This window comes from Strigops habroptila, chromosome 8 (genome assembly GCF_004027225.2).
Source record: "Strigops habroptila isolate Jane chromosome 8, bStrHab1.2.pri, whole genome shotgun sequence".
In the NCBI taxonomy this organism is placed as follows: domain Eukaryota; kingdom Metazoa; phylum Chordata; class Aves; order Psittaciformes; family Psittacidae; genus Strigops; species Strigops habroptila.
The window spans coordinates 32,906,885-32,932,819 of NC_044284.2; the positions used below are offsets into that span (position 1 = coordinate 32,906,885).

Genomic DNA, 25,935 nt, shown 5'->3' on the forward strand with positions numbered 1-25,935 from the left:
AGCTTTTGTGGTCTTCTGTTCTGTCCCAGAACAGACTTAAAAGTGCTTTTGGTCTTTTGGAACATACATACCTACAAAAACATGAACAAAATGTTTCCAGAGGACCATTAAAATGGAAATGTATTAAAAATACTTCCTTGTTTATGCAGATGTATAAAGTTCTCTTAATAGCAGTGACTGACTACTGCCAGTATCTTTCTGACCTTTTTTTAAAATGTCTTCTTAATGTATCCCTTTTACAGAGCTCCAATTGTAGTGGTGGGCAGCATGTGTCTCTAGTTTCAGTGTTTAATCTGGATATGAAAGTGACTTTCCAACCTGGGAAGCTGAGAAGTCTTTAAACTATTGTGGAGATGTTGCTGTTACTCACCGTTTAAATACCTATGAGCTTATGTCACTTTCTTCTTTGGAAAGTTCATGTTAATTACAAACATTATCCGTTTAGGCAAATATTAGCGATTTCTTTCAGATGTAGTCATCACAAATTGCTGGTACTCTGACCTCATTTAGAGAAACAATTTGGGTAACAGCTTGAAGTACAGGAAAAAGAGATGCACTAACAAGCTTAATGTCTGAGTAGCCCCATGCTTGAAATGGTGCTTTTGTGTTTGCACAACATAAGGTTTGCAAACCAGATGCTTCTAATAGATATGTACTAAAATGATAAACATTTGATTAAACATGCTGGAAAACCATTTGTCACAGTTTACCATAGCTGTTTTTGTACTTCAGGCTGAAGCATGCAGTACCTAATGACATACACAGTCACAGTGAATCATATTTGTTTGCGCTTCTTGAACACAAATGCAAATATGTTAGTGTCTCAAGTCATGATTATTGCCTTGGCATTCAACTGTAAATGCAGAGAAAAGTCCTACTTAACCAGAGTCAATAGAACAAGAATAAACCTACACACCTTAAGGTTTCAGAGGAACTTTGGGGGTTTTGTAGTGTTTATAAAGCAGTCAAATATGCTTACAAAATCAGTAACTCAGTCAGCGGTATTGTTCCACATAGAAGGCCAGGTTTCTGATGGCTTAGGAGCAATACAGCTGAGTGATCTGTGACCTTTAGGGTGATGAAGCCTGATGGGAGCATGTAGTAGTGCTAAATGTTTTGCAGGTGAATAGTATCCCCACCGTGCAGCTCTGAGCACTTGGTGTGCAGGGTAGGCAGGATGGGGGAAAATAAAGGTCTGTTGATACTTTATGAAAACTGCTGGTGCTTAACTTTCAGCAGGGTTATCATCTACTGCTAAATAAATATTTAGTTAATCACTATTGACTGTATCACAAACAAGTCTGCTAGGAAGTAATACTTCATTATTTCTAACCAACTCTTGAAAAGCCATGGTATTTTCTTGTTGCAATTACAGCTCATGTAGAAGTAGGACTTGTTTGCCTGCTATCTTATTCCATGTGTCTTTGCATAGGAAAACTTGCTAAGAACATTAACTTCAGCTGTTTATAGGGCGAGAGTATTTAGCTGCCAGATTGATATTTTTCGTTATAGTTACTGTGCCTTTGTCTTAACTCCACCACAAACTTCTTTCACTCAACAAATGGTTTTAAAAAGGGAATTAAAAAAAAAACCAAACCCCACACTGCTTCCATGGCTCTTGCCGAGGGATGTGGTTCCTTACAAATGCTCTATCAAAAGTGAAGTTGCATCCCATCCTCTGTTTACCAGTAAATAAAAGTTAATGATTTTTGCTAATGGAATTCAGTAAGTCTATGCAGACTAAACCCATACATCTGTTCTGTTTGGCTACAGAAGGCAGTTAAGATAGAATAAATGGAAAGCTAATTCATATTGAGATTATGGAACAGAAACTTCTGTCTTCCAGTTCACTGTTCTATACTTAATATTAAAAATCTGCAAAACTGTAAAAATACTGCTATCCACTGCCACTCAAACTTCTTTTATTTTTATACGCGTGAATCGCTTTCAGGGTCTGGAGTAGTTTGGTACCAAAGAAACCTTTTGTTTCAATTTAAGGTTGCTGTCAGACTCCATCCTAAGAAATATTATGTGGGAAGTACTACGCAATATGCTGTAAGTCACACTGAGTTTGATGTCTTTTTCAGCTGCTTCTAAAAAAAGGAAGGGCTCACAGGAGTGGGTCTTTTGAGTGAAGATGGATGTAAATTAATAAACAGAAGTGGACCTAATCTCAGTCATATTTTCTTAATGAACACATATTTCTCTCTGTGCCTTCCATCCAGAGGAGCTGGTCAGGTTTATGATGTAGATTGAACCCTCTTGACACTGTTGGTTGTAGTAGAGAGGCAAGCATAGAAGTGTGAGGACTGCAGTGCCTCCTGTGTTTCATTGCAGTTCTTTCCCTGCCCTTCTAGGTATGGACGGTAGGAGAGGAAATCTTTGCTCTTTTTCAGTAGAACTGAAGATTGATCTTGCTGCAGCAGAGAGTTACTTCCGAAACCCAAGGTGACATGCCTGGGGGAGATCAGCACCAGGAAAGGTCCAGTATCTATCTGAATTACAGCTCTGCTGCACAGCTGCTCGTGTTAGATGAAGATTCAGACTAGACCAGAGTGCGGAACACCTGGATTCACTCTGCTCGGGCTTCTTGTCTGTGTGCCAGCACTTCCTGTTTTTAAAGATCCTGTTTACTGTCAGTGTTCCAGATATCCCAGGAAGGCGGGAGGGTGGGAAGAAACACGGAAAGAAAACAACATTATTCAAGGTGGAAATTTATTTTTATATATAGTCAGCAGTTGTTACCTATCTAATATAATTTCATGCATGACATTCTAGAGTAATCTTTTTTTATGTCATCTTAGACTAATTTCCAAACGCAGAACATTTCTGTGTGTGAGAATTGACACTGAAGCTCTCAGTATTTGTAGCAAGGAGCAAATATGGTTTGTGGTAGGTTGTTTTTTTTTTTTTTACTTCATGTTCCTTCTGATGTTCACATAAAAAATGTTTGTCATCCATATAAAATAGAGTATGTAATCAGAGGAAAACCTTATTTCTATTGGTATGAAATTACATGTTCTGAATTTTGCTAAACTTTAAAGCTTTTGATTTGAAGAACTTGAAAGAATTTTGAGTGCTGCACAGTGTGCTTCAGAGTGCACACCTAGCTGTGGAGGAGCAGCTCCAGCCAGAACAGAGCCAGGCAGGAGAGTAATTCTCATCCTGCTACATAGCAAACCAAGCTAATTGTTGAAATAATGAGTAAGCAGATATGTGAAGTGTAAAGAGAAAATGTGTTGGTTTTGTAATTTTGTTGTGCTTTATGGCTACTTGTCTTCTATAAATAATAAAATCCTTTCATTTGAGGTGAAGCTAGAAATAGAATTACTGAATGTTTTAGGACTAAAAGGAAGATTTAATTCCAGGCTTTCCTTTGTTAACAAAGAGGAAAAAAAACTGCCTTTAACTGGAAGAAAATGTTCTAGGACAGGCATTCTGCTCTTGATATGTCATGGGATCCCTGGGGAAAAAGCACCATCGTAGTGGGAGTTGTAGAGGTCACCAGCAACTTGCAAATGTTTCTTTCTCGTGATCCTGTTTTCATGGTTCCCAGATAGTGAGTGAAGCTATAAACATTATGCCTGCATGGATGGGGGAGGGTAAGCAAGGGGATTTGAAAATAGGAATTTACAAAGGTCTTTTGGTTTTCTTGGACAAAAAAATAAAAGAAAAAAAAATCCAGCAATAGTAGATCTTTTTAGATTGTTCATCTTGTTTTTGTTTTATCTGTTTGATTCTGTATTTTTTTTTCAGCAATACATAACATAGTATTGCCCAAGAGGTAATATATATATATATATAGTGGATTCTTTCTTCTTTTCAGGATGACCACACCATTAATTTTATTCATGGTTATCTGAAAGTCACTACAACCAGAATCCAATAATACTATATTTTGAAACAAACAAAAAAATCTGCCTGTAAGATAACTTCAAAGAAAACAGCTTTGAAACATAGCCAACCCATGTTCTCATGTCTAATAAAACTGACATTTCTTTTCACTAATTTCCAGTGAGATTTAATATTCACAGGAAAGAATAATTTTGTATTTCTGCTGTACTATAATTCTGTGGATGCTACCAGTAATGTTGTTGGGGTTTTTTTAGCTCTGTCTAGAAGAAGACAAAGCTACTCAGCACTGTTTTGCAGGGGGGAAGAAGTGGGTAGCTGCAAATAAAATACATTGTGTTTGGAAATACTTCCTTGTTTCAGAAGGAAGCTAAATGCTATTAAGATGTATTTTCGACAGTGTTAAATCCTTCTGTTTGTTTCCCTTAAGCTGCTGTTTGTGGTCAGATAAGCAATTCCGTGTATCTGAGCCTTTTCTGTGAAATAATGATGGTAACGCGTAAGAAATAAGACAACAAAACTGCAATACAAGAGTCTCCTGTTTCTATTCTAAACAGAGCAGTATTTCTGCTGTTTAAATCTGTGTGTAGTAATGTTTTCATAGAGGACAATTTCAGACCTCTTTATATCCACTTCCTGGATTTTGGAAAAATGCCAGCTTGGCAAGCAGGAAGAACAAAAGGACAGTACTGAAAATATCTAGTCTGGGGGAGTCTTACTGTCACCACGCAGCAGGTTTGGACAGCAGCAAAATTAGGCAGGCAGTTCTGCCCAGTTTTCTTTATGGTGAGTTTTGGAGTGCATGATATGTCTGAAGATGAGAATAAAACATTTTGCTCTTTAGAAAGTTTGAAGTATCTTTCATTCTGAAAAGTGTTACTCTTGTCCCAAGAATCTTTTCATCTCCTCCCTCTCCCTTTTGTTTCAGTAATTCCACAGAAGTTTAAAAAAGCTTATTTGGGGATATACCTGTGACTGATACTGTCAGTTTGATAGAGAATCCAGAAAACTATATAACCTGCACGAGTGCTCAGTAAATCAAAATCTATAAACACAGCTGGATTGTTTGTTGAGTAGAAGACTTTTTCTTAAGGCAATGCTAATAGTCTAGAGTAAACTTCTACATGAAAAAGAAATCAAATCTAGACACAAATCCTAATGAGCAGCTCTTTGGTACCAAAGATACAACAAATTATAAAACATTGCTACATCTTGCGTATGAAAGCAATGTAATGGGATTTGTGCTGTGACTGGAGAAAGTAATGGACTTCAATTAAACTGTAATAGTTTACTGAATGACTAATTCAGTTTCAAATATGGACTGATAAAATTGAGTGTTTAGTCTGTCATTTTGAATTTATTTTGAAACGCTAGCTGATGTTTATAGCAATGCAGAAGTATTCAGCTCAGTCACTGCAATGCTCTTTACGTAAGCATGCCACACTTTATACATGTAACACAGCATTACTGCACAGTACACTTCTGCTTTTTGCTTCCTTCTATGCATGCTAGATTTCTTCCTAGTTGGTACATTATAGATGGAAGAATTTGCTTCTTGCAGAGCCTGAACAGTAGCTGTAGGTGCCTGTGCTGATGACAGACAACCTTAACAATGTCTCGTAAAGTGAATAAAACCTTTTCCCCCTAGACTGGCCCACAGACTTCCACTGTGGGTCTTCACCTGCTTTATAAGACATGTTCATGCCAGATGGAGTTCCTCTCTTTGGAGAACATGCCCACAGGTAATTTACAAAACATGGAAAAAAGCCTTATCAGTTAACTGTGGTTTTAATATATAATATGTTAGTGATGGAGAATGTGCTGAATGGATCAGGAAGGCTGAAAAGAATGTGGATTTGATCAGTGACTGTTTTTGAGTTTGGCCTTTCTGATCATATTGTGGTATCATAGAATCATAGTATGTTGTGGGTTGGAACGGACCTTAAAGATCACCTAGTTCCAGCCCCCTGCCATAGGCGGGGGCACCTTCCACTAGACCAGGTTGTTCAAAGCCCCGTCCCACCTGGCCTTGAACACTGCTGGGGATGAGGCAGCCACAGCTTCTCTGGGCAACCTATACCAGTGCCTCACCACCCTCAGCAAAGAATTTCTGCCTAATATCTACTATAGATCTTTCCTCTTTTAGTTTAAATTGATTCTGCGTTGTTCTATCCTGACATGCTCTTGTAAAAAGTCCCTTTCCAGCTTTCTTGTTGGCCCCCTTTAGGTACTGGAAGGATGCTCTAAGGTCTTCCAGAGCCTTCTCTTCTTCAGGCTGAACAAGCCCAACTTGCTCAGCCTGTCTTCGTAGGAGAGGTGCTCCAGCCCTCTGATCATCTTTGTGGCCTCCTCTGGACTCGCTCAAGCACGTCCATGTTCTTGTGTTGGGGGCCTCAGAGCTGGATGCAGTACTCCAGGTGGGGTCTCATGAGTGGAATAAAGGAGGAGAATCCCCTCCTTCGACCTGCTGGCTGTGCTGCTTTTGATGCAGCCCAGCATATGGTTGTCTTTCTGGGTGTAAGCGCACATTGCCAGGTCATGTTGAGCTTCTTGTTAACCAGCACCCCCAAGTAACCACACAGCTTGGTGTCATTGGCAAACTTGTGAAGGTACGCTAATCCCACTCTCTGCGTTGCTGACAAAGCTGTTAAACAGTGCTGGTCCCAGTACCAAACCCCTGAGGCATGGCACTTGTCACTGATCTCCACCCGGACATCAAGCCATTGATCACAACTCTTTGAATGCAACCATGTCTCACCGATTTAGAAACATGGATGTTGTGTGGCACAGTGTCAAATGCTTTGCACAAATCCAGGTATCCCAAAGCTTTTGGCAGAGGAAAAAAGTTTAAGGTCATTTTAGAAGGTCAGGGATTGGAGGTGTGATGTAGCATTCATTTGAAGTGTTTGCATGTACTCTTAGTGGGATTTAAATAACATCTCTCTTGAATTCTCTTACAGTCCTTTTACTGTCGAAGAACATAATTGATTCTATTTATTCCGGGCAGCCTTCCAGATTTGAAAGTGTACACAGAAACACAAGCTGCCAACTATACTTCAAAACTGTTTCTGTTTACTTATTTGCTTTCCAAATCCAAACCCTGGAGGCGTGCTTACATGTGCAAGTAAAATGAATGTGCACACAGAATGACTATATGCGCCATTCTGACATGTCTGTAACCCAGTTCAAAACAAGAGCTGCTGTTTTGTTGCAGTTGCTCTAAAAGGAGTGTAGGTTTTGGACCATTTAGAAGTCTTTAAGTGAATGGTATTGAGTTGGCATTTAATGTTTGAAATATTTAAAAAGCCAAGGTTGACATTTATTTTGAAAAGATGCTTATCTAAAAGGATTTAATACATGTGTGTGTCACCCAGACCTGCCTCTGGTTTGTGGGGTTTTTTTTTTTTTGTTAGCAATTATTGGTGGGGATGGAGGAAAAACTTGCAGTGGATCAAACCACTATTCTTAAAGCTGAGCTAGCTCAGCACTACTGTAGTCATGCTTACCCTCCTGTGCAGACCTTGGCATTCATCTGACTCCATGGTGATCTCAATAAGGCAGCTAAAACGGCAGAATCTAGTCCAGAAAGGAAAAGTGAGTAGTTTTCTGCCACTTTAATCCATTGGACCCTGTAACGAGCTGGCTCTGATGCCAGCATGATGAAGAATGAGAACACATGCCTTGGACAGGGAGAAGATGGGTTCTTAAAATTGTCAGTTCAGAGGAGCCTCAACAGGATTGCAGAACTGAACTTAAAAGACTGCTGGTATAAACTAGTCTGTGTTGTGAATATTTAATTTGATTGTTGTCCATCTATATTATCATTGTTTATATGTCTGGACAGAAAAGTTCTTACAACTGCATGTTCTCGTTTGTTGTTCTGGGGTTTTTATGCTGGTATACGCCTTAACAGTAATGTGTTTCTGCCAATGCTGGTAATTAAGAAATGTAAATAAGCATGAGATTCAGCAGAACTAAGAGGCAGTTGTGTTCATGCCTTGCCTGACAAAAAGATGCTATTTAACCCTCTGTATTTCTTTTTATCTGTAAATTGAGTATAGTTATCAGTAATTCAGAATTCTCCCAAGTTACTCTAAATGATGTTATTTGGGTTCATTTGTAGTGTTTTGTAATTGGTAAGCTTTCAAAGTTTGGCTCTTTAAATGCACCATGAGTGTGCTTGGAACTTTCAGTTTCAGCTTGGAATTTTCAGTTTCCATTCACTAGAACTATTAGAATGATGAGGAAAATTAAATAGCTTCTTTAGGCTCTTGTTAAAAAAAGTCAGTTGCAAAGCCCTTGTAAATACGCATGAAGTGCTGGTGGAACAGCGCTTCTCTAAAGTTGCAGTGGCACTTCAGTACTCTTGTTGATATTTTTAAAAGCCCAAAATCCAACTATAAAGGAGGGGTTAATAAAGACAAACCTATTGCTACTCAGAGTTGCTTAAGAAGCAGTAGACACTTTGATTCTAATGCTTTTTTTTAAGAGCCAAAGTGTGGCAAAAGCATGTACTTGGAAGAAAATTCAGAAAATAAGCACAAAGACATAGAAGTGCAGAAATGGGGGTAATTTTTTTTTTTTTTTATATAGGCAATGTTTAGATATTTATAAATAAATAATCTTATTTATACATACATGAAATATATGTTTTTAAAAATTGTTCAGCAAAGGGCAAACATAGCCTTCATTGTCTTTCCACAGTGAGAGCTTACAGAAAGCTGATGAAACAGAAGAGATGTGAAGCTGTTGGTTTGGGTTTTTTCCTCCTTTCTGTTACTACAAGAAGAAACTAAGGTAGAGCAGCAGTTCTAAGAGGGTTCTTGACTGAAAATAATGGCTTTAGTATAGTAGTCTGGTGTAGCCCTGTGTTTTCAGGATACTTGGTTGATGGAGAAGGTGAAATGGGTAATGGACTGTTCTTTACAGGTCTGTTGGTGTTACCCTCTCATAATGTACATGCTGAAGTTAATGAAATTATGGGCTAAGTGTAAGTAATGCACTGTTTGAGATTTGCTTAATGTATGATGGCCTTTGTGGTAACTTACTCTGCAATGAGAGCTTAAATATATGGTATGCAGTTCAGCAAAAATGTCCTGCTTTTCTGACTGTCACTGAGCAGCAACTACTTATTTGGAAAGCAATAGAAAATATTATCTCACTGTGTAAACATGTGCTTAGTTTGGATCTTGAATGTGGTGTGCAGATATGCTTGTTCCCCCTCTGCGTTGCAAAAAGGGTATGGTAAAGATGGAAGAGGTACAAAGAAGGTGACAAGGATTAACAAAAATATAGAATGACTTTTGGGCAGAGGAGGGCTAAATAATCTGGGACTATCATGGAAAAGAGGTAGTGGGGAGGACTTCATGGATTGCTATAAAATTAAGAGTAACAAATGCAAAGATAAGGAACAGTTTCATTACAAGAAATCTGGGATATCAGGTGAAAGTAACAGGCTTCAGAACAAAGAAAAGCAAATACTTTGTAACTTGGAATGTTAATCACTTTTGTCACAGGATGCCAATAGTTTGTGTGTGAAAACTTCCTGATCAAACTCAATAGTTCCTGGCGGATTTCTCTCACAAATACATACATATTGTATCTGGTTAAGGAAATGAAAAATAGGTAGTGATTAGGAGAGTTACTGATGAAGTATCACTGTGTGCCTGCCTAGTTCTTCTGCTCCTTGTTTGGCATCTGTTCTTGGCTGCTGGTCTGTAAGACCTCTCTGCTCTGTCCAGATACAATTTGCTTGTACCTGCTCTAGGCTGGCATAAGACAGCACTGCTAGAAGGTCAGACATGTGTTCCACTCATTTCCGTCGGCTTGGCAAAGACATTCATGGGGCTGCCAAAGGGAACTAGAACAGGGAATTGATACTAAATAAAACAAGTCCAACCAAAAAGTGTTAATGGAGCTCAGTTCTTCTGTCTCGTTCATGGAAAAATGGGGGTTTTGCTGGTGTAAGTAGTTTACAGTGATCGTTCCAAAATAAAAATGTGAAGAATTGGGTTTGAGTTCTGCTTAAAAGTTACTATAATAATAATGTGAATATTTGACATTTTCATCCTCCATGCTATTTAAGTGTTCTAATCATAAATTATAAACTTCAGTTAAAAAGCTAATCCTCTTCTTTCAGGCCATATGAGTATTGGCTGCTTTTCATTTTTTTTTTTTTTTTTTTTTTTTTTTTACAAACTAATGTGATCCTGCTATTAACTGTTTTATCTGAGTAGATATTTACATCAAATACATGTTCCTTAGACATCAGTTTTAGCAAGTACTTTTCCTTACAAATGTAAAATATAGCTGTGAATATTCATCTACAATTATAAGTGGTGTTTGAATAATTTTATCTGAAATGCCTTGTGATGTTAATATTTTAAATTTTAATATTTAAATTTGATTTTTACTTAGGTTTATGCCTATGAATCACTGCTTGAAAAACTTCCCATACGAAGTTATCTAAAGACTTAAAAATGCCTCCACGACCATCATCTGGTGAACTATGGGGCATCCACTTGATGCCACCGCGGATCCTTGTGGAGTGTCTTCTCCCAAATGGAATGATAGTGACTCTAGAATGCCTCCGTGAGGCCACCTTACTAACTATTAAACATGAACTCTTTAAGGAAGCAAGAAAATATCCTCTCTATCAGCTCCTTCAAGATGAATCTTCTTATATTTTTGTAAGTGTTACACAAGAAGCAGAAAGAGAAGAATTTTTTGATGAAACGCGGAGACTTTGTGACCTGCGACTGTTTCAGCCTTTTCTAAAAGTTATTGAACCAGTAGGTAACAGAGAAGAAAAGATTCTCAATAGAGAAATAGGTGAGATTATTTAAACATAGCTAATCCATTTAACTAGCTTTTCCTTTTCAACATACGAAATGAAGAGTTGAAATGGGCTGTGTTTGTCACTTGTATCTGTCAAAGTCTGCATTTCATAACTGTTGGTTGTTGCATCGGGTTTCTAAAGATGCTGATCATAGTAAAGCTGACATTCATAAACTGTGAATTAAACTTACTTTTACTGTTCTGTTTAATAATTAATGACATGTAAGGTCGTTGCTTTATATGTATTTGTAGTTGTATGTGGGTTAGAGGTTATTCCTTGCTTGTCTCTTATTAGCAGGCTTTTGTATTATTGCAGAGCAAAGCCTGTTGTGCCATTTAGGAAGTCCATCTTAATTTGTTTTGAAGTTTACAGAATTGTAAATTCTGGGTTTAACTACAAATCTTAAACTAGATTTGCAATAGCACATGCTTAATACTGCTCTATCTTGCTTAGTAAGTAAAGTTTCAGAAACGAAGTGTTTCTCTCTCCTGCATCTGACAAGAAGAGCCTGGGGAGGGGAGATAAACAAAAACACCTGAAGTTGGAGGGGCAGAGTGGAGGAAAACTGTAATACTTTGAGTCGTCTCTGGGGTAGCTTATGATTTTCCATTATTCATCAAGAAAGCAGAGGGAAGCTAGCATGTGTTTCAGCTAGGTTAAGTATCTAAATTCAGGCAGTACAAACACACTGTTTAGTTGCTAACAGATGTATATGGCAATGGTAGAGACTTGTCAACTGGAAGTACTTGTTCTGGGGTGCTTCTAATTGTTAAATTATTTAATTGTTATGAATGCATCATAAATAAACTACTTGTGTTTTGTAAAGCTTAACCTGTTCAGGACTTCAGGAGAAGAGACGTTAGCTAACCATGGAACAGGACAGTTGAAAGTTTCCATTTGAACATTCATGCATAAATAATTATTTATGCAAGTAATCTTATTATAGTAAATGGAATTACACCTGAGACTGCGGGCCTGAGAGAAATGCACTCTTACTACACAAATCTATGCCAAAGAGCTTAAGTTCAGTATCTCTTGGAGTGCTTGTCGCATTTTTTTAAAATAGTGTAGCTCATTAAAATAAATTGAATAGCCATCATTCAGTTGTAAGTGAATTTGATTATGGTCCTAAAAGCTACCAATAATCCTGCTAGGATTTTAGGAAAAAAAGTTGGACATCTCCTGTCCACTTAAGAAACTTCATGCTGACTTCACAGGAAATTTTTTAGTGGTCTTTTTCCTCCAGGAGGAGTGTTAGCTGTGAGAGTGCTGATTTAAGGATCTTCAGTGAATGTACACCTGTTTTCTAACCCTTTTTTGTGACTGCTAAGTGCACTAACTTTAGAACTGGGTTTTTTTTAAATGACAGAAAACATATGTAAAAGTAGAAGCCAGTAGTTAGCACAAATATTTTAGGTTGTGTTTTGCTTATAGCATGCATTTTCTGTCACTGATGGAAAGAATCTTTAGCTTTAATTATCAGTTACAATTATTTCCTCATGCTGCTTCAATGCTATAGGTTTTGCTATTGGAATGCCTGTCTGTGAATTTGACATGGTTAAGGATCCAGAAGTACAAGACTTCAGAAGAAATATTCTTAATGTTTGTAAAGAAGCAGTGGATCTTCGAGATGCCAATGCACCACATAGTAGAGCATTATATGTCTGTCCTCCAAATGTAGAGTCTTCACCTGAACTACCCAAACATATATACAATAAACTAGATAAAGGTAAGATAAATATTTACAGTAGAAACATAATGGGTTTTTTTCAGTGATTGAAATAAGAGTACAGCTGGTTACCTAGGTAACTTAGGTAAATCACTTTTACGTACAATTCAGCAATATCTTACACTTAAAGTTAGGCAGAGTTACTTTCTTGATAGAATGTAGTTTCAAAAGGAAGACAACATTTAAAATTATGTTTTTGCTGTTGTGACAACTAAATCTTCATAGAATCGTAGAATGGTTTGAGTTGGAAGGGACCTTAAAGATCATCTAGTTCCAGCCCCCATGCCCTGGGTAAATAGAGGTGATTTTTTCTTTTTAATGGACAGAAAGAGCTTGTTGGCTTTGCATTTTTCTTTTCTATGACATTCAGAAATCTGGAATTAAATGATGCTGAATCACGAACTTACCTTGCAGTCCTCAAATATGAAAGTTACTGCTGTTTTCTTGAAGGCTAAATAGTCAAGTGTATTTGGTTAATAAAGGTATACTTAACCTCAAGGGGTAAAAGTTTGAATTTACGGTAGAGTCACAAATAAACGGAGTGTAGTTCCTTGCATGTTAGAAACCCTCTGTCAGTTTGGGCTATGAATCTTGTCTACATCTTTCATACTGCAAGCAGTTCTTTATGTTGAGGAGGGGTGAGAGATTGTTTGGTTTGGGTTTTTAGCGTTATTTTGTGGGTTTTGGGTTGGGTTTTTGTTTTGGTTTGTTTGAAACTACACTGAAAATTATAGGCCTAACATTATTTTACATTTATTCTAGGGCAAATTATAGTTGTGATATGGGTAATAGTCTCACCAAACAATGATAAGCAGAAATACACCTTAAAAATCAATCATGACTGTGTGCCTGAGCAAGTTATTGCTGAAGCAATTAGGAAGAAAACACGAAGTATGTTGCTGTCATCAGAACAACTGAAACTTTGCGTCTTGGAGTACCAAGGCAAATACATTCTAAAAGTGTGTGGCTGTGACGAATACTTGCTAGAAAAATATCCACTGAGCCAGTATAAGGTGAGTAACATGATGGATTTATTTTGAACTATGCTCACGTAATCCAAATTTGTGATGGAGAAAAGTGATCAGTTTTATGACTGGCTTTCTCTTTCATTAAATTAATACAAAACATAGTAAGTGAAAGTGTGTGTTCCTTTAACTGGCTAATGCATGTGAGTCGTGCGTATTTGTTGCTGAATGTGCTTCAAAAGAGAGAGGGGGAGAAAAGGTAATTTAAACTAGAATTGATATCACTAGTGTTTTGTCTTTGAATGAAGTAGTTTACTGCTAACATTGGTGATAAAACAGTGGTAGGTACTCTCAGAAGTATCCTAGATTTCTGGTGGCAAGAGATGAGGTATGCTTGAATGGGCTGATATAATACAAAAGGAAATTCAATCAGGTGTTAAATTGAGACAACCATTGCTACTGTGAATCTTCTCCCTTCCCCCTTTAGGGGTGGAAAAAAAATCTAAGCTAGTTGTTTCCCTGTTACTTATATTCTCTCTCTCTCTTTTTTTTTTTTTTTTTTTTTTTTTTTTTTTTTTTAATCTTACTAAAGGAGTGATAAACTTCCAGCACTGTGCAAACTATTCTTAAGTCTTCCTTGTGGCTGTCTGTCCTTCATTTTCTGGGTTTTGTTAGTGCTATGAGTGTGAGGCAGAACTGCTGACAGAAGAGCATCTGAGCAGCCCCCTCTCTGGAGCAGACAACAATGTTACCCTGTAGATTTCCTGACAGACTGCTGCTGCTTCCTCTTTGAGGAATGTATTGTTGTAATAAACAGCTTCTATTCCTTCATCTAAAATGGTTGACAGTCTGCTTTCCAGAGCAATGGGGGAGAAAAGGGGAATAGGGAATCCTGATTAATGGGAAAAGCAGCTCTGTTCTGTGGGAGCTGGGGAACAAGTGCAGGCATACATGAAAGATATTGCACAGTCATCTAAAGATCAAACACCAGACCTGTTTGATCTGGCATGGTTTCTTCAGACGTATCTGGTATGTCTTTACTGTGCTGCAAACGAGCTTGCTAATAATGCTCCAGGGCTGGGCCTGTCTGAACGCATTGTATTTTATGGTACTGTTGCTAGACTAAATGCCCTCAGCTCTCAATCCTGAATGGACACCATACAGCCTTACAGCTGGAGTCTGTCAGCATCAGTGCTGAACATATGATAGTAAGCACAACTGAACCAAAAATGAGTGTCTGCCATTTGCCTTGGGGTTTCTGCCTGTGACTAGGAGTATCAAGTCACCTGTGCTAGCTCTGCACACCAGGCTAGTACAACACGTTGGTATGGAAAAACAGCTCAAGCTCTAATCTGGAAGCAGTCTAATTTGTGCTACACCGTGCTGGAGCTAAGGAGCACTACAAGAAACCTCACTTGTCATGTTGTTAGCTGTCTTCTCTATCTCCTCCAGTTCAACCTTCCACTGTGTAGACGCTATTCATATCTCAAAATCCGTACGAAGTGCTACTGTGCAATCCTACCCAATGTATTTAAGCTGTTGGATGTTATAACTGTAAACACAGTAAAGGTTGTACATACAGGGACAATGATAAGCTCTTTAAATATGCTTTTACTTAAATGTTTTCCTGAATATTTTTAGGTATAGATTAACAAGAGTATGAACTTTGAAAACGTAGTGAATTTTTGTTTGGTTTCTTGCAGTATATAAGAAGCTGTATAATGCTTGGCCGCATGCCCAATCTGATGCTGATGGCTAAGGAAAGCCTCTATACCCAGCTGCCACTGGACACCTTTACAATGCCATCTTATTCCAGGCGTATCTCTACAGCTACACCCTACATGAATGGAGAAGCTACAGCCAAATCCCTCTGGACTATAAACAGTGCTCTCAGAATAAGAATCCTCTGTGCAACCTATGTAAATGTGAACATTAGAGACATAGACAAGGTAAGGCAAATGCTGTGCAGGTTTTCAGCAACTCATGGTTTCTTTCCTGAGTTTTCTATTCTCTGTTTACATTGGAAAAGTAGTGTTACTTAACATATTAGAAAATTAGACCACTTTGTTATGTAACTACTCAACTCTATTAAAAAAAAAAAAAAATTTTAGCCATATTTTAGCATCTAAAAACTTTTGTATACTACTTCAAAAGTGTGAGTTGTGGTACTTAGATAAATATTCTGCCTGGTAGGAGCAGGACTTAGTTTGCATAGTTCACTTCAGCTGAGTATATAATAGAAAAACAAAGCCCATGTTGTTATCTCTATTCTAAATAATTATTATATTATGTTTAAGAATGTATTATGGTAATTAACAATACTTTTGATGAGGGGATGCTGGATCCTGTGCTGCCATCTTTGTTTTTGAAAAGGGAGGTATGGAGAGATCAAGAAGAAAAGGCAGGTAGGGTTTAATCCTATTGAACTACAAGCCTGGCGTGCTCTCTCAGAACTTGTTCAGTCTTTAACTATACCTTGACACAGGAAGAATTGAGAATGAATTCAAGGGGGTTTTTTAGTGTTCATTTCAAGGTTATTACTGTATTTTTAAAGAACTAGTTTTGCAATTAAAAAGGGAAAAGACCAAAACGTTTTTTTCTAGAAGGGTATGTTTATATACTGTGCTTCCCACCTTACAGAGCATGAAAGAATTGGGTTGGGGAGTGATGGAGCTGTTAGGTTCTCAGATTTTTTTTTTTTTTTTTGTTTGTTTCATTTTTAAGTGATGAAAATGAAAGGTTAATATGTTATAATCATAGTACATGTTGATAGGAGTGAAAAAATTTTTATAGTAAAATTTCAAAGGCAGTACTAATATTGACATTTGTTTTTCAGATCTATGTAAGAACAGGTATCTACCATGGAGGGGAACCTTTGTGTGACAATGTGAATACTCAGAGGGTACCTTGTTCTAATCCCAGGTAAGCTAAATAATTGAGTGACTGCAGAAAACCTGACTTCCAGGGCATAATAACTGAAGGAGTAAAGGCTTGCCTTAGCCATTATTCACGAGAGCTCCTTGCTGGGAATTCCTTGCCTTAAGCTTTGTAAAAATATTTTTACGTATCCCTATATTTATAAATAGAAGTAATTTAATTAAAACATAAGTATTTTGTGTCACATCTGTTCAGTAAAGAAACTATACTACTGTTTTATATGTGCATTTGGCAGTTGCCACTGAAACTCCAATATAATTACTCATAAATACTGTGAAATCAGCATAGCTCTGGGTAACTGAGCTGTGTTTTTCACTGTGGATCAATAGCAGGTGTTCCAGTTGCAGGTTCAGATTTTACTTTTAGCACAAGGCAATGCGATGTCATGTAACCTGCAAATCTCTTTCAGTGAGGTTGCATGGTGTGTTCTAAAGCAGAACCACTGAGTGTGGAGAGATGGGTATTATTTGTTAACATGGAAGTGACTTCCAGATCTGGGCTGACTATTTTCAGGATATTTGACCTACCATCAATATTATCTAGAAAAATAATGTACATGAACTTAAAAGGGCATGTTGAACTAAAGAAGTTTACGTGCACTTCTAGAATATATTCAGAACAAGTATCTAAAAGATGTTCCTGTAACTTTGACTGAGGAGGTGTGAAATTTCAGCATCTGCTAGGATTAGATGCAAAGTATGTGTTCAGAAGTAATTATTGATGTGCATTTTCTTTCTGACTTCATGTCTTTATGAATACATTTTGAAACTCTTATTTTTGTCTGTTTAAATACGATTAGGCTGTATAAATAGAGGGCTTACTAATATGTGTAGTTGTTGAAAAATAGCCTCTCCCTCTGGGTTGCCCCAAATATAGCTATACTTGAACTGATATTTTAACTGGTTTAGGCACAAAATCTTCTTGAACAGGCGATGATGGGTATGGCTTGAAAACATGGGTCTAATCACACAGATCTGTATTATGAAATGAACACATAAAAAAAGTGAATTAAAATTTATCTGCCAATTTCTTAATTCTTGGAGGGTTTGGACAGTTATTTCTTTATAAAACTCTGCTTTTAGTAGCTATAGACACATTGAAAAATTAATGCTGTCCTTGGAATCAGCTGCCTTTTCCAACTGAGAAAATTCACCATGGCAATTGGCTTAGGAAAAGGAACTGTATTCAGAAGTTCCTCTTCAAAAGCACAGATCCACCAACTGAGAAGTCTACTTAGAGAAGTTAACAAAAACAAAATATATATTCCTGTAGAACCAATCTGTGCTCTTATTACTATGGTAAATAGAATAATATTTGTATTAGGAATACTGATTTGGATTGGTGTCGTATTTCTGTTATATTCCCATCTCGCAGTTATCTTTTTATTTTCCAGTAGTTCAAATTCATTTGAGTTCTGAAAGCTATGCCACGTTTTTTCCTACTTGCTTTTTTCCTGAAGTGAAAAATATTGGAAGCTACACCTTCTATTAGTGTAGCACATATGCAAATCCATTACTTCAGGTTATGCCTATGCCGACAGTTGCAGTCAGTAGGTTTGCAAGAGTGAAAATGAATGAACCTATTACTAGGTTTGCAGAAATTGAACCTAGCATGACTTTTTAAACAGTACTGGTGCTAGGAGGCTATTTGAGGAAGTTTCCATTCACAAAAGGAATGTGGGCAAATGCATGTAGGAGTACCCTTTTTCAGTGATAAAGTGTACTTTTTATACACATGTATAGTTTAGGTAGGAATATAAGAAATACCTTTTAGTATAACTTTGGTTGAATACAGTTGTCTCCATGCTGTCCTTTGACCTGGTTTTATTTTGCTTTTTAAATCTTATAGGTGGAACGAATGGCTATTGTATGACATGTACATTCTTGATCTTCCACGTGCTGCTCGCCTGTGCCTTTCTATCTGTTCTGTTAAAGGCCGGAAGGGCGCAAAAGAGGTAAAATACTTCATGGCTTTAATAAACTAATGAACAAAAGCTACTGAAGTCAAGTTTGGGAAGATACTTGGTAAATGCTGTGCTGGCAATGAGTCTTAGTGCAATATTTGATTTTAATCTGATTTAAAAAAAAAAGGGGTTTCTTTTCTTGTACCTTAATCAGACTACCACAGTTTTTGTGATCAGAAGTTAACATGGGGAAAAGCTTATCTGTTCAACAGTGTCAATAGTGTCTATACTGTATTGCCAGACTCAAAGATCAGTTGTTAGTATTTTGAGGTGCAAGTGCCTTTAAACTCAAGTTTGTAAATCCATATGTTACTTACCTGTTTACTAAAAATGGCGATATTTATACTTGTATTTAGAGTTGATCTTTAAAGAAAACTTGTGTTGCTTTAGTATTTGTTGAAAGATTTCAGATAGTAATTTTAAAGACTCTACGTATGGCATCTGATAGCCACCAGCATCATTACATTCTGGGTTTGAGTGTTACAGGTACTATACAGTTATTTTTGTCTACAACCAGGTTTACAAATCTTTCAGAATTGTAGGATGGTTTGGGTTGGAAGGGACCTTTAAAGATCCCTGCCCATGGCAGGGATATCTTTCACTAGACCAGGTTGCTGAAAAGCTCCGCCCATCCTGACCTTCACTGTTCCCAGTGATGGGGAATTCACAGCTTCTCTGGGCAACCTGTTCCAGTGTCTGACCACCCTTATCATAAAAAAAAAAAATAATAAAATTGTCCACCCTAAACCTATTGTCTGAGAGTTTAAAACTGTTGCCCCTTATTACATCACTACAGACCTTGGTAAAAATTCTCTCTTTGTCAAAAAAACTTTGCATCATCTTGAGTTAATTTTGATGTGGGAAGATGTTAGTTAGCATATGTTTGAAAGTGTTTTGATACCATTTTGCAAAATGACTGCCATGACAGTCATTCATAGAAAAGTATGATACAGCTACCACAACCTGCTTTTCTGCTAATCTGGGAGTGTAACAACTTGCTTTGGGGTGGAAATGTTATTTCTCCTGACTCACTCTGCAGTAATTAATAGATGACACTGAAAAAACATCTTTTAATCTCTTTAAGGAGCACTGTCCATTGGCTTGGGGAAATATAAACATGTTTGATTACACAGACACTCTTGTATCTGGGAAAATGGCTTTGAATCTTTGGGCAGTACCTCATGGCCTGGAGGATTTGTTAAATCCTATTGGTGTTACTGGATCAAATCCAAATAAGGTAAATATTTGCATGCCAGCTTCTTCCTTAGTAGTTCAAAATATGTCATATTATAATTAGTACCATTCAACAGAAAAAGTAATTTAAATTCCCTTTACATAGGAAACTCCATGTCTAGAGCTGGAATTTGATTGGTTTAGCAATCCTGTGAAGTTTCCAGATATGACAGTGATTGAAGAGCATGCCAATTGGACTATATCACGTGAACTGGGGTTTAACTACAGCTATGCGGGGCTGGTAAGGCAAACTCCCCTTCCCAGATTAGCTACTAAAATATGGAAGTATTATTTACTACTTTGTTTATACCTCAGTATATTAGCAATAAAGAGGGTTTTTTTTTTTCCTAATATCCTGACTTAATGTAAAATCAATAAATGAATTTTTTGTTTTGTTTAGCAAAGTGAGTAATACATTCTCCTTTATATTACCAGTAAACTGACCTAATTCTTCACTGACCAACCAAAACACTTGAAGAGAGTAACTATTTTACTGTGCAAACTGTTACGGCATTTTTGATATTTTTATATTGCCAAAGCAGATGTCTAAACTACTTGAACTTTTCAAAAGTTGCAGTTCTCCTTCAATGATGGTGTTTTTCTTTGTTGCAATTTTATGTTTATAGGTAGGCATTCTTGTGTATCCCAAAGGTGCTTATAACTCTTCACTGGCTGTTTAATGAGTTAGTACAGGGAATTTTGGGGGAATTGGCTGGCATACATGAGTGTAGCCCTTAATCTCCCCTCTTCCATGAAGAGAACCTGTGCATTGACAGTTGGCTTTTTGGTGAGGTTTGGCACTTTCTTAGAAGCACTTGTTGGAAGATTAGAAGGAGAAGAAAAAAACAGCAGTAAAGCTAAGAATACTGTGTATTCAAAGACAAGGCTGTGAAATTACTTGATATGTTTTACATTTTATTCTGGAGGCTGGTTCAAAGAGTTGAGAGTTTCCCCAAGAAAGCTTTGTGGTCTGAGTGAAGAGTCTCAGGGTGGAAAGTTTTGCTGTGCCAAAAAGTGCGTAGGTGTTAGTAAGTTTCCAGTTTTGGAATTCTGGTGATATTTATAACAGTCTCATCTCAACATATCTTGAACAAAGAGTTGTAGGCATTTGATTTCTCTTGAGACACCACAGGAAGTCCATCATAGAGCGGCATATCTGCTTGCGGTATATATTGTGACTGAGCAGTGCTGGAGGGCTCTTAATAAATGTTTACGAACAGCTGGCTCCTTGGTAAATACCATTCCTTTGCTATAACACAGCCTATTACCTTATATATGCTCAACTCGTTGTCTTCTATGATAATGTGATCTGTATGCAAAACCAGAAAATGGTGAGGAGAATAAGCTCTCACTTCAGTGACAAAGTAATGAAGTAATGATCATCTTAAAATCTGAGGTAGAATAAGGTCTCAAATTATTGTCTTTTTTGTGATAATCCTTATGATATTGTAGAAGAAGGTCACAGCGGTTAAATATGGAGAAAGCCTATTTACATCAGTGACTAGGTTGACAGGGAAAAAAAACTGTATATCACTGCTTTGGTCTCACTTTCTCATTATTCACGCTTCTTTTCTTTCAACCCTTCTTGTGGTCTGCCAAAATCCTCTTATGTACTGTGCGTATTTATAGCTGTTTGTAATATTAACTATAATTAGGGATTTAAAAGGCAGCATGTTGTTACTCTTTTGAAAATGGGTAGTTGATTACTGTGTAGAATTGTCCATACAAGAAGGAGGTAAAAAATGCTTGTCTGAAATGGTCAAAATCCGCAAAGCAGTCACTGAGGTATGACTTCTAGCTAAATGTTTTTATTATGATACAAAGAGCATAATTTTTTTGTTTAAGCTTGAAATGCATTACACTGCATTTACAATCAATCTATACATATTGATAAGAGATCGTTTATAGGTCCATTAATATCTCAAATATGAAAGAATTTTCAAATATGAAATCTAATTTACTGTCCCACAATTCATAGAATTTCAAGTTTTTGGTGTTGACCGCAACAAGATAAATGCATTTTCCTTCTGGGCTTGACCTAAACTATGATCTTTCTGACCCACTATGCAGGTACATTTTATACTTTTTTGACTTTCACTTACTATTTAGGATGACTCTTTCAGAATAAAGATGAATACGTACAATTACTTGTTCTATTGAACAATATGAACTATTTGATCTTATGTCAAGAGTAGGGTGATTAAGTCACTTATCCAATAACTTTCTTGCAGAATGACTCTCTTAACTACTTTCACTGTATCTGATACCATAATATTAATGTGTTCTAAAAATTTTCCTGTAACACATTGAGAGTAGTCCTGAATAATTTTCGCCCACTTTTAAGTCTAATCCATGTGCTTCAGAATGATAATAAAAAAACCGTGTTGGTGCAGTAAGATCTTGCACTATCACACTACTAACAGGGCAAGACACTAAAAATCCTGTGAGACCTTAATATTGGTGCATGTAAACTTGAAGGCCGGAATATTCCCACATAGTAGTAGTGAACCCATCATGAGAACACATACTTTATGTAATTGAAGATAAAAGTAAAATAAAGAACTTTCAGTCTGAAATAGATATTATATCATATGCTATAGCCTGACAACTGTGTCCGTATTTGTGCATATTCTTAGAAATAACACCACTTCACCTTCTAAAGGGTGCCTTGATCTCCTACCTGGAAATTTCAGACTGTTCTTTTCTTCAGCTTTTTTAATGCTAGATGCATTGGAAAGACCTTCTGTAAAAGCCATGTAGGTATTTCTGTTTCAAAGTACTAGTTCAGCCAGTTGAAAACTTCCATCATCACAACTGGCAGACAAAGCTCAGTTCATTCTTGTTTATTATCTTCTTTAATGTGCTGAGTTAAAATTGCCTAGGGAAAGAGCAGAATAAGAGGCCAAATACTGTGGTTCTACAGTTTAAACATTTTGAATTTGGAAAAGTGTTGATCTTATTCTTTTGTAGTGGTAGGTATCATGCAGATGTGAAAACGTGAGTTCACTATAAAAAACTGTTCAATTCTTGTGGAATTGTTGGGATAGCTTCGTCTAAAGTGTCAATCTTGTTTATTACACTTGTATTTTATACTGAACACAATAATATAAGTTTCTTAAGATTTTTCTTTTTTGCAGTGCAATTGATTCTGTAGCTGAAACCTCAAACTGCATCACTTCATATGTTGCTTTGCAGAAAAAACCCCACCACATTAAATGAACTGAGAAATGGAAAGTATAGGAGAAAAAATTGAACTTGGCACATGAGGTGTGACATATCTCGCAGTAGTAGTTTCAAGACCTCTGCCATTGGTCTAAGCTGGTTCTAATGAATGAAGTCTTATATGAAATTAATTTCAGCGTATGCCAGTTCTGTTTTCTGTGCTCTTTGGGAAATACATTATGCTAATTCTGGTTAATGTTTTCCAGTCCTCCTGTCACTTGGGCTCTCCTACAGTGTTCTACCTTTTGTTCACCTAGCTTCACCCCCCATATGCTGTTTTTCCAGTTATGTTTCTTTTTCACTCCTTTCAGCAGCTTCCAGCTAATCTGAAAACTGGAGACAGAAATGACCAGTTTCATTTCATGCTGCATTATGTTGTTCATCAGATGCAACTGGTGCTATTTCTCCGCACAGCTGACTTAGTTGAAATGTCACTCTTCTTGTCCCAGTAGTGGCTAAAAGTGGTTGTAGAAATCAAAGGCCTAGTCTTTCATCTCTCTGTTTTTAAATTTAAAGTCCTCAGTTATAACAAAAGAAAACAAGATAGTATTGCATTACATAGACTGCAAGTGTAGCTATGCTCTTAAAGAACTTCATGTATGTTGTATGACGACAGAAGGAAATTTGTGGAAGGTTAATGGACTGCTTTCTCTCTACAGAGTAACAGAATAGCTAGAGATAACGAATTAAGAGAAAGTGACAAGGAGCAACTGCGAGCTATATGTACACGAGATCCTTTGTCTGAAATCACTGAGCAAGAGAAGGACTTCCTCTGGAGCCACAGGTATTTAAAACCAAAAACTAAACTAAAGAAAAACCCTCGTTGGCACAACCAGCTTTTTCCCATTCACTCCAAATTTGTCATGACTATCTTGTGTTTTGCTCCCTTTTCTATGCTCTGTATTGGTTGGGTTAGTGTTTTAGAAAAGGCTTTTAAAGCATTCTGAATCATATGTCTTGATTCATAAGCCCATGGGGAAAAATAAGTTGTTAAATTAGTTTACATTTTCCCCCATTGCTGCAGTCTTACTTTCATGCATGGATCCTAACACCACCTTATGGTATTGATTGTTTTCTGCTGACAAAGGAAGAAAAATGTGCAAGACTGAGGGGAGTGTAGTAGATGGTTATCAAAGCAAAAAGGGCAATTTGTACATACAGCTTTTTTCTCTTTCACAGACACTATTGTGTGAATACTCCAGAAATTCTGCCCAAATTACTTCTGTCTGTTAAATGGAATTCTAGAGATGAAGTGGCCCAGGTAACATATAGCACTGAAGAAGTTTTAAGTTTTGAAGAAGCTTTAAAATATGGTATTTAAGGAAACTTCTTGACGTTTAAAACCTGTTACATGTGCATGATACATTGAATGAAAACTTGTCCAAGTTGCCACTATACTTGATGGATCAGTCCAGTCCATAGTTTTTGTTCTTTATCTCAGCCTGAGTCTTAGAATTTCCTCTTGTGGCATTACTTGAATCCCTGTTACGTTGCTGATTTGTCAATTAGTTATATGTGAGGTTTTGTTTTCATTGTGTTTATAGTGGATAAAACAGTAACATCAGCTGGCAACTAATACCAAATTGTTTATTGAGAGAGGGCTGGCAAGTAAATAGCTTCTACTCAGATGCAGTTTGTGCCTGACAATACCTTCTAATAGCTGTGTATTACAGCTTCTTTGTAATAGATGCAAATGTGTAACATGCTTGGACTTCTTGCCCGCAGATGTACTGTTTGGTGAAAGATTGGCCTCCAATCAAGCCAGAGCAAGCAATGGAGCTTTTAGACTGTAATTATCCAGATCCAATGGTGCGAGCTTTTGCAGTTCGGTGTCTAGAGAAGTACTTGACAGATGACAAACTGTCTCAGTACTTAATCCAGCTAGTACAGGTATATAATGTATTCTGGTATACTTGATGTCTTGTGTATATCTGATAATCACAGAGACTTAAAATACAACAAAAGTTAAGGTGATGGGAAAAACAGGTCATCAAAAGTGTGTTTCTATTGCGGATTATTTAGTAGGAGGAGATTGAATGTAGTTCATTTTCTGTAGTGCTGGGGTTTTGCATGTTGATATTAAATGCCAGAATTTTGCAGAGATACAGAACTGTTCTACCAGCTGGAACAGGCAACTCTTTCAGCTGTTCTAACATATGGGAAAGTATGAGCAGAAGCATCTTCTCAAAATTTCAAGCTAGTTGAGGCCAAAATATTTGGTAATAGTGAAGGAAGCATCAGATGGTAAGTTCCTGAAACAGGCAGCCAGTGCACTGTTAGTAGATATTGTTCAAATTCAAACACATGCAAGTGTTAATACCAGATCAGTCATTCTACAGAAATTCACATAGAACATAGATTGTTGGGTTTTTTTTTTTTTATTTAACTTCCCTTAATCTGTATCTTGTTCATAGAAATAACTGCAGCAGATTATTTTTATTCTCTTTATCCTTAACTAGGTTCTGAAATATGAACAATACTTGGATAATCAGCTTGTGAGATTCTTACTCAAGAAGGCACTGACCAATCAAAGAATAGGACACTTCTTCTTCTGGCATTTAAAGTAAGCTTAACATGTTAAGGGATAGTGGGATTCCTATTAGCTGTAAGCAGTTTGTTGTTCTAAAGGCTTGGCATACTAAAATGTCTTTTTTTTTTTTTTTTCTCTCCTGGAAAATATTACCACTTAGTTTGTTTTACATTGGTTAAAAGCTTGAATGCAGAGTTTGGTAATAGAAGTCATCCCTTGCAGTTTCAAAAGCTGGTTAATAACAGATACTTAGTCTTGTACTTCTTTTTACGTAATGATGATTATGCTGAAAGCAGGGTAGTCTGATTGCTGGAGGCCTCCCATACTGTCAACTATTTACAACTTTGATGGATTTCTGCTGTTTGAACTTTATTTTTTTTATCACTCACCAGTCTTCCAGAAAATTTTACAAATAGTTGAGATCTAAAGAGAGCCACCCAATTTGACCACATAAGGTTTTGAAAAAATAACTCTTCGTGCATGCTTATTAAAGACTTTATAGAGCTTGTTAGCTCAAATATCCATGTTCTTCCTTCCTAAGTATAACAGGCTTTTGTAATTCCTGGTGTTGAGAAGGCTGAGCATAGATCAGCCTGCAGTATAGTGGATTGTAGCTAGGTCTCACCTAAAAATGCTGTTCTAAGACAGTGTGATCAGACACAGAAA

The 25,935-nt window shown here is 37.0% G+C and overlaps 1 protein-coding gene across 13 annotated transcripts in view; it reads left to right on the plus strand.

Moving 5' to 3' along the window:
• The window catches only part of PIK3CA (phosphatidylinositol-4,5-bisphosphate 3-kinase catalytic subunit alpha), a 46,743-nt gene that overhangs the window by 6,888 nt on the left and 13,920 nt on the right, over nt 1-25,935 (plus strand). For 4 of the 13 annotated variants that reach the window (XM_030493621.1, XR_003992486.1, XR_003992487.1 and 1 more), the window contains 13 exons: nt 8,557-8,685; nt 10,268-10,683; nt 12,210-12,419; nt 13,182-13,432; nt 15,088-15,333; nt 16,221-16,306; nt 18,170-18,275; nt 19,369-19,521; nt 19,624-19,758; nt 23,399-23,523; nt 23,919-24,000; nt 24,465-24,629; nt 25,199-25,302. In XM_030493621.1, the coding sequence (XP_030349481.1) occupies nt 10,332-10,683; nt 12,210-12,419; nt 13,182-13,432; nt 15,088-15,333; nt 16,221-16,306; nt 18,170-18,275; nt 19,369-19,521; nt 19,624-19,758; nt 23,399-23,523; nt 23,919-24,000; nt 24,465-24,629; nt 25,199-25,302 (2,015 nt within the window). In that variant the 5' untranslated portion in view covers nt 8,557-8,685; nt 10,268-10,331. Of the gene's footprint in view, nt 1-19; nt 2,708-3,879; nt 4,639-4,780; nt 4,946-8,556; nt 8,686-10,267; nt 10,684-12,209; nt 12,420-13,181; nt 13,433-15,087; nt 15,334-16,220; nt 16,307-18,169; nt 18,276-19,368; nt 19,522-19,623; nt 19,759-23,398; nt 23,524-23,918; nt 24,001-24,464; nt 24,630-25,198; nt 25,303-25,935 lie in introns of those variants that run through there. The other 9 variants (XM_030493616.1, XM_030493617.1, XM_030493619.1 and 6 more) reach the window with 9 other exon arrangements.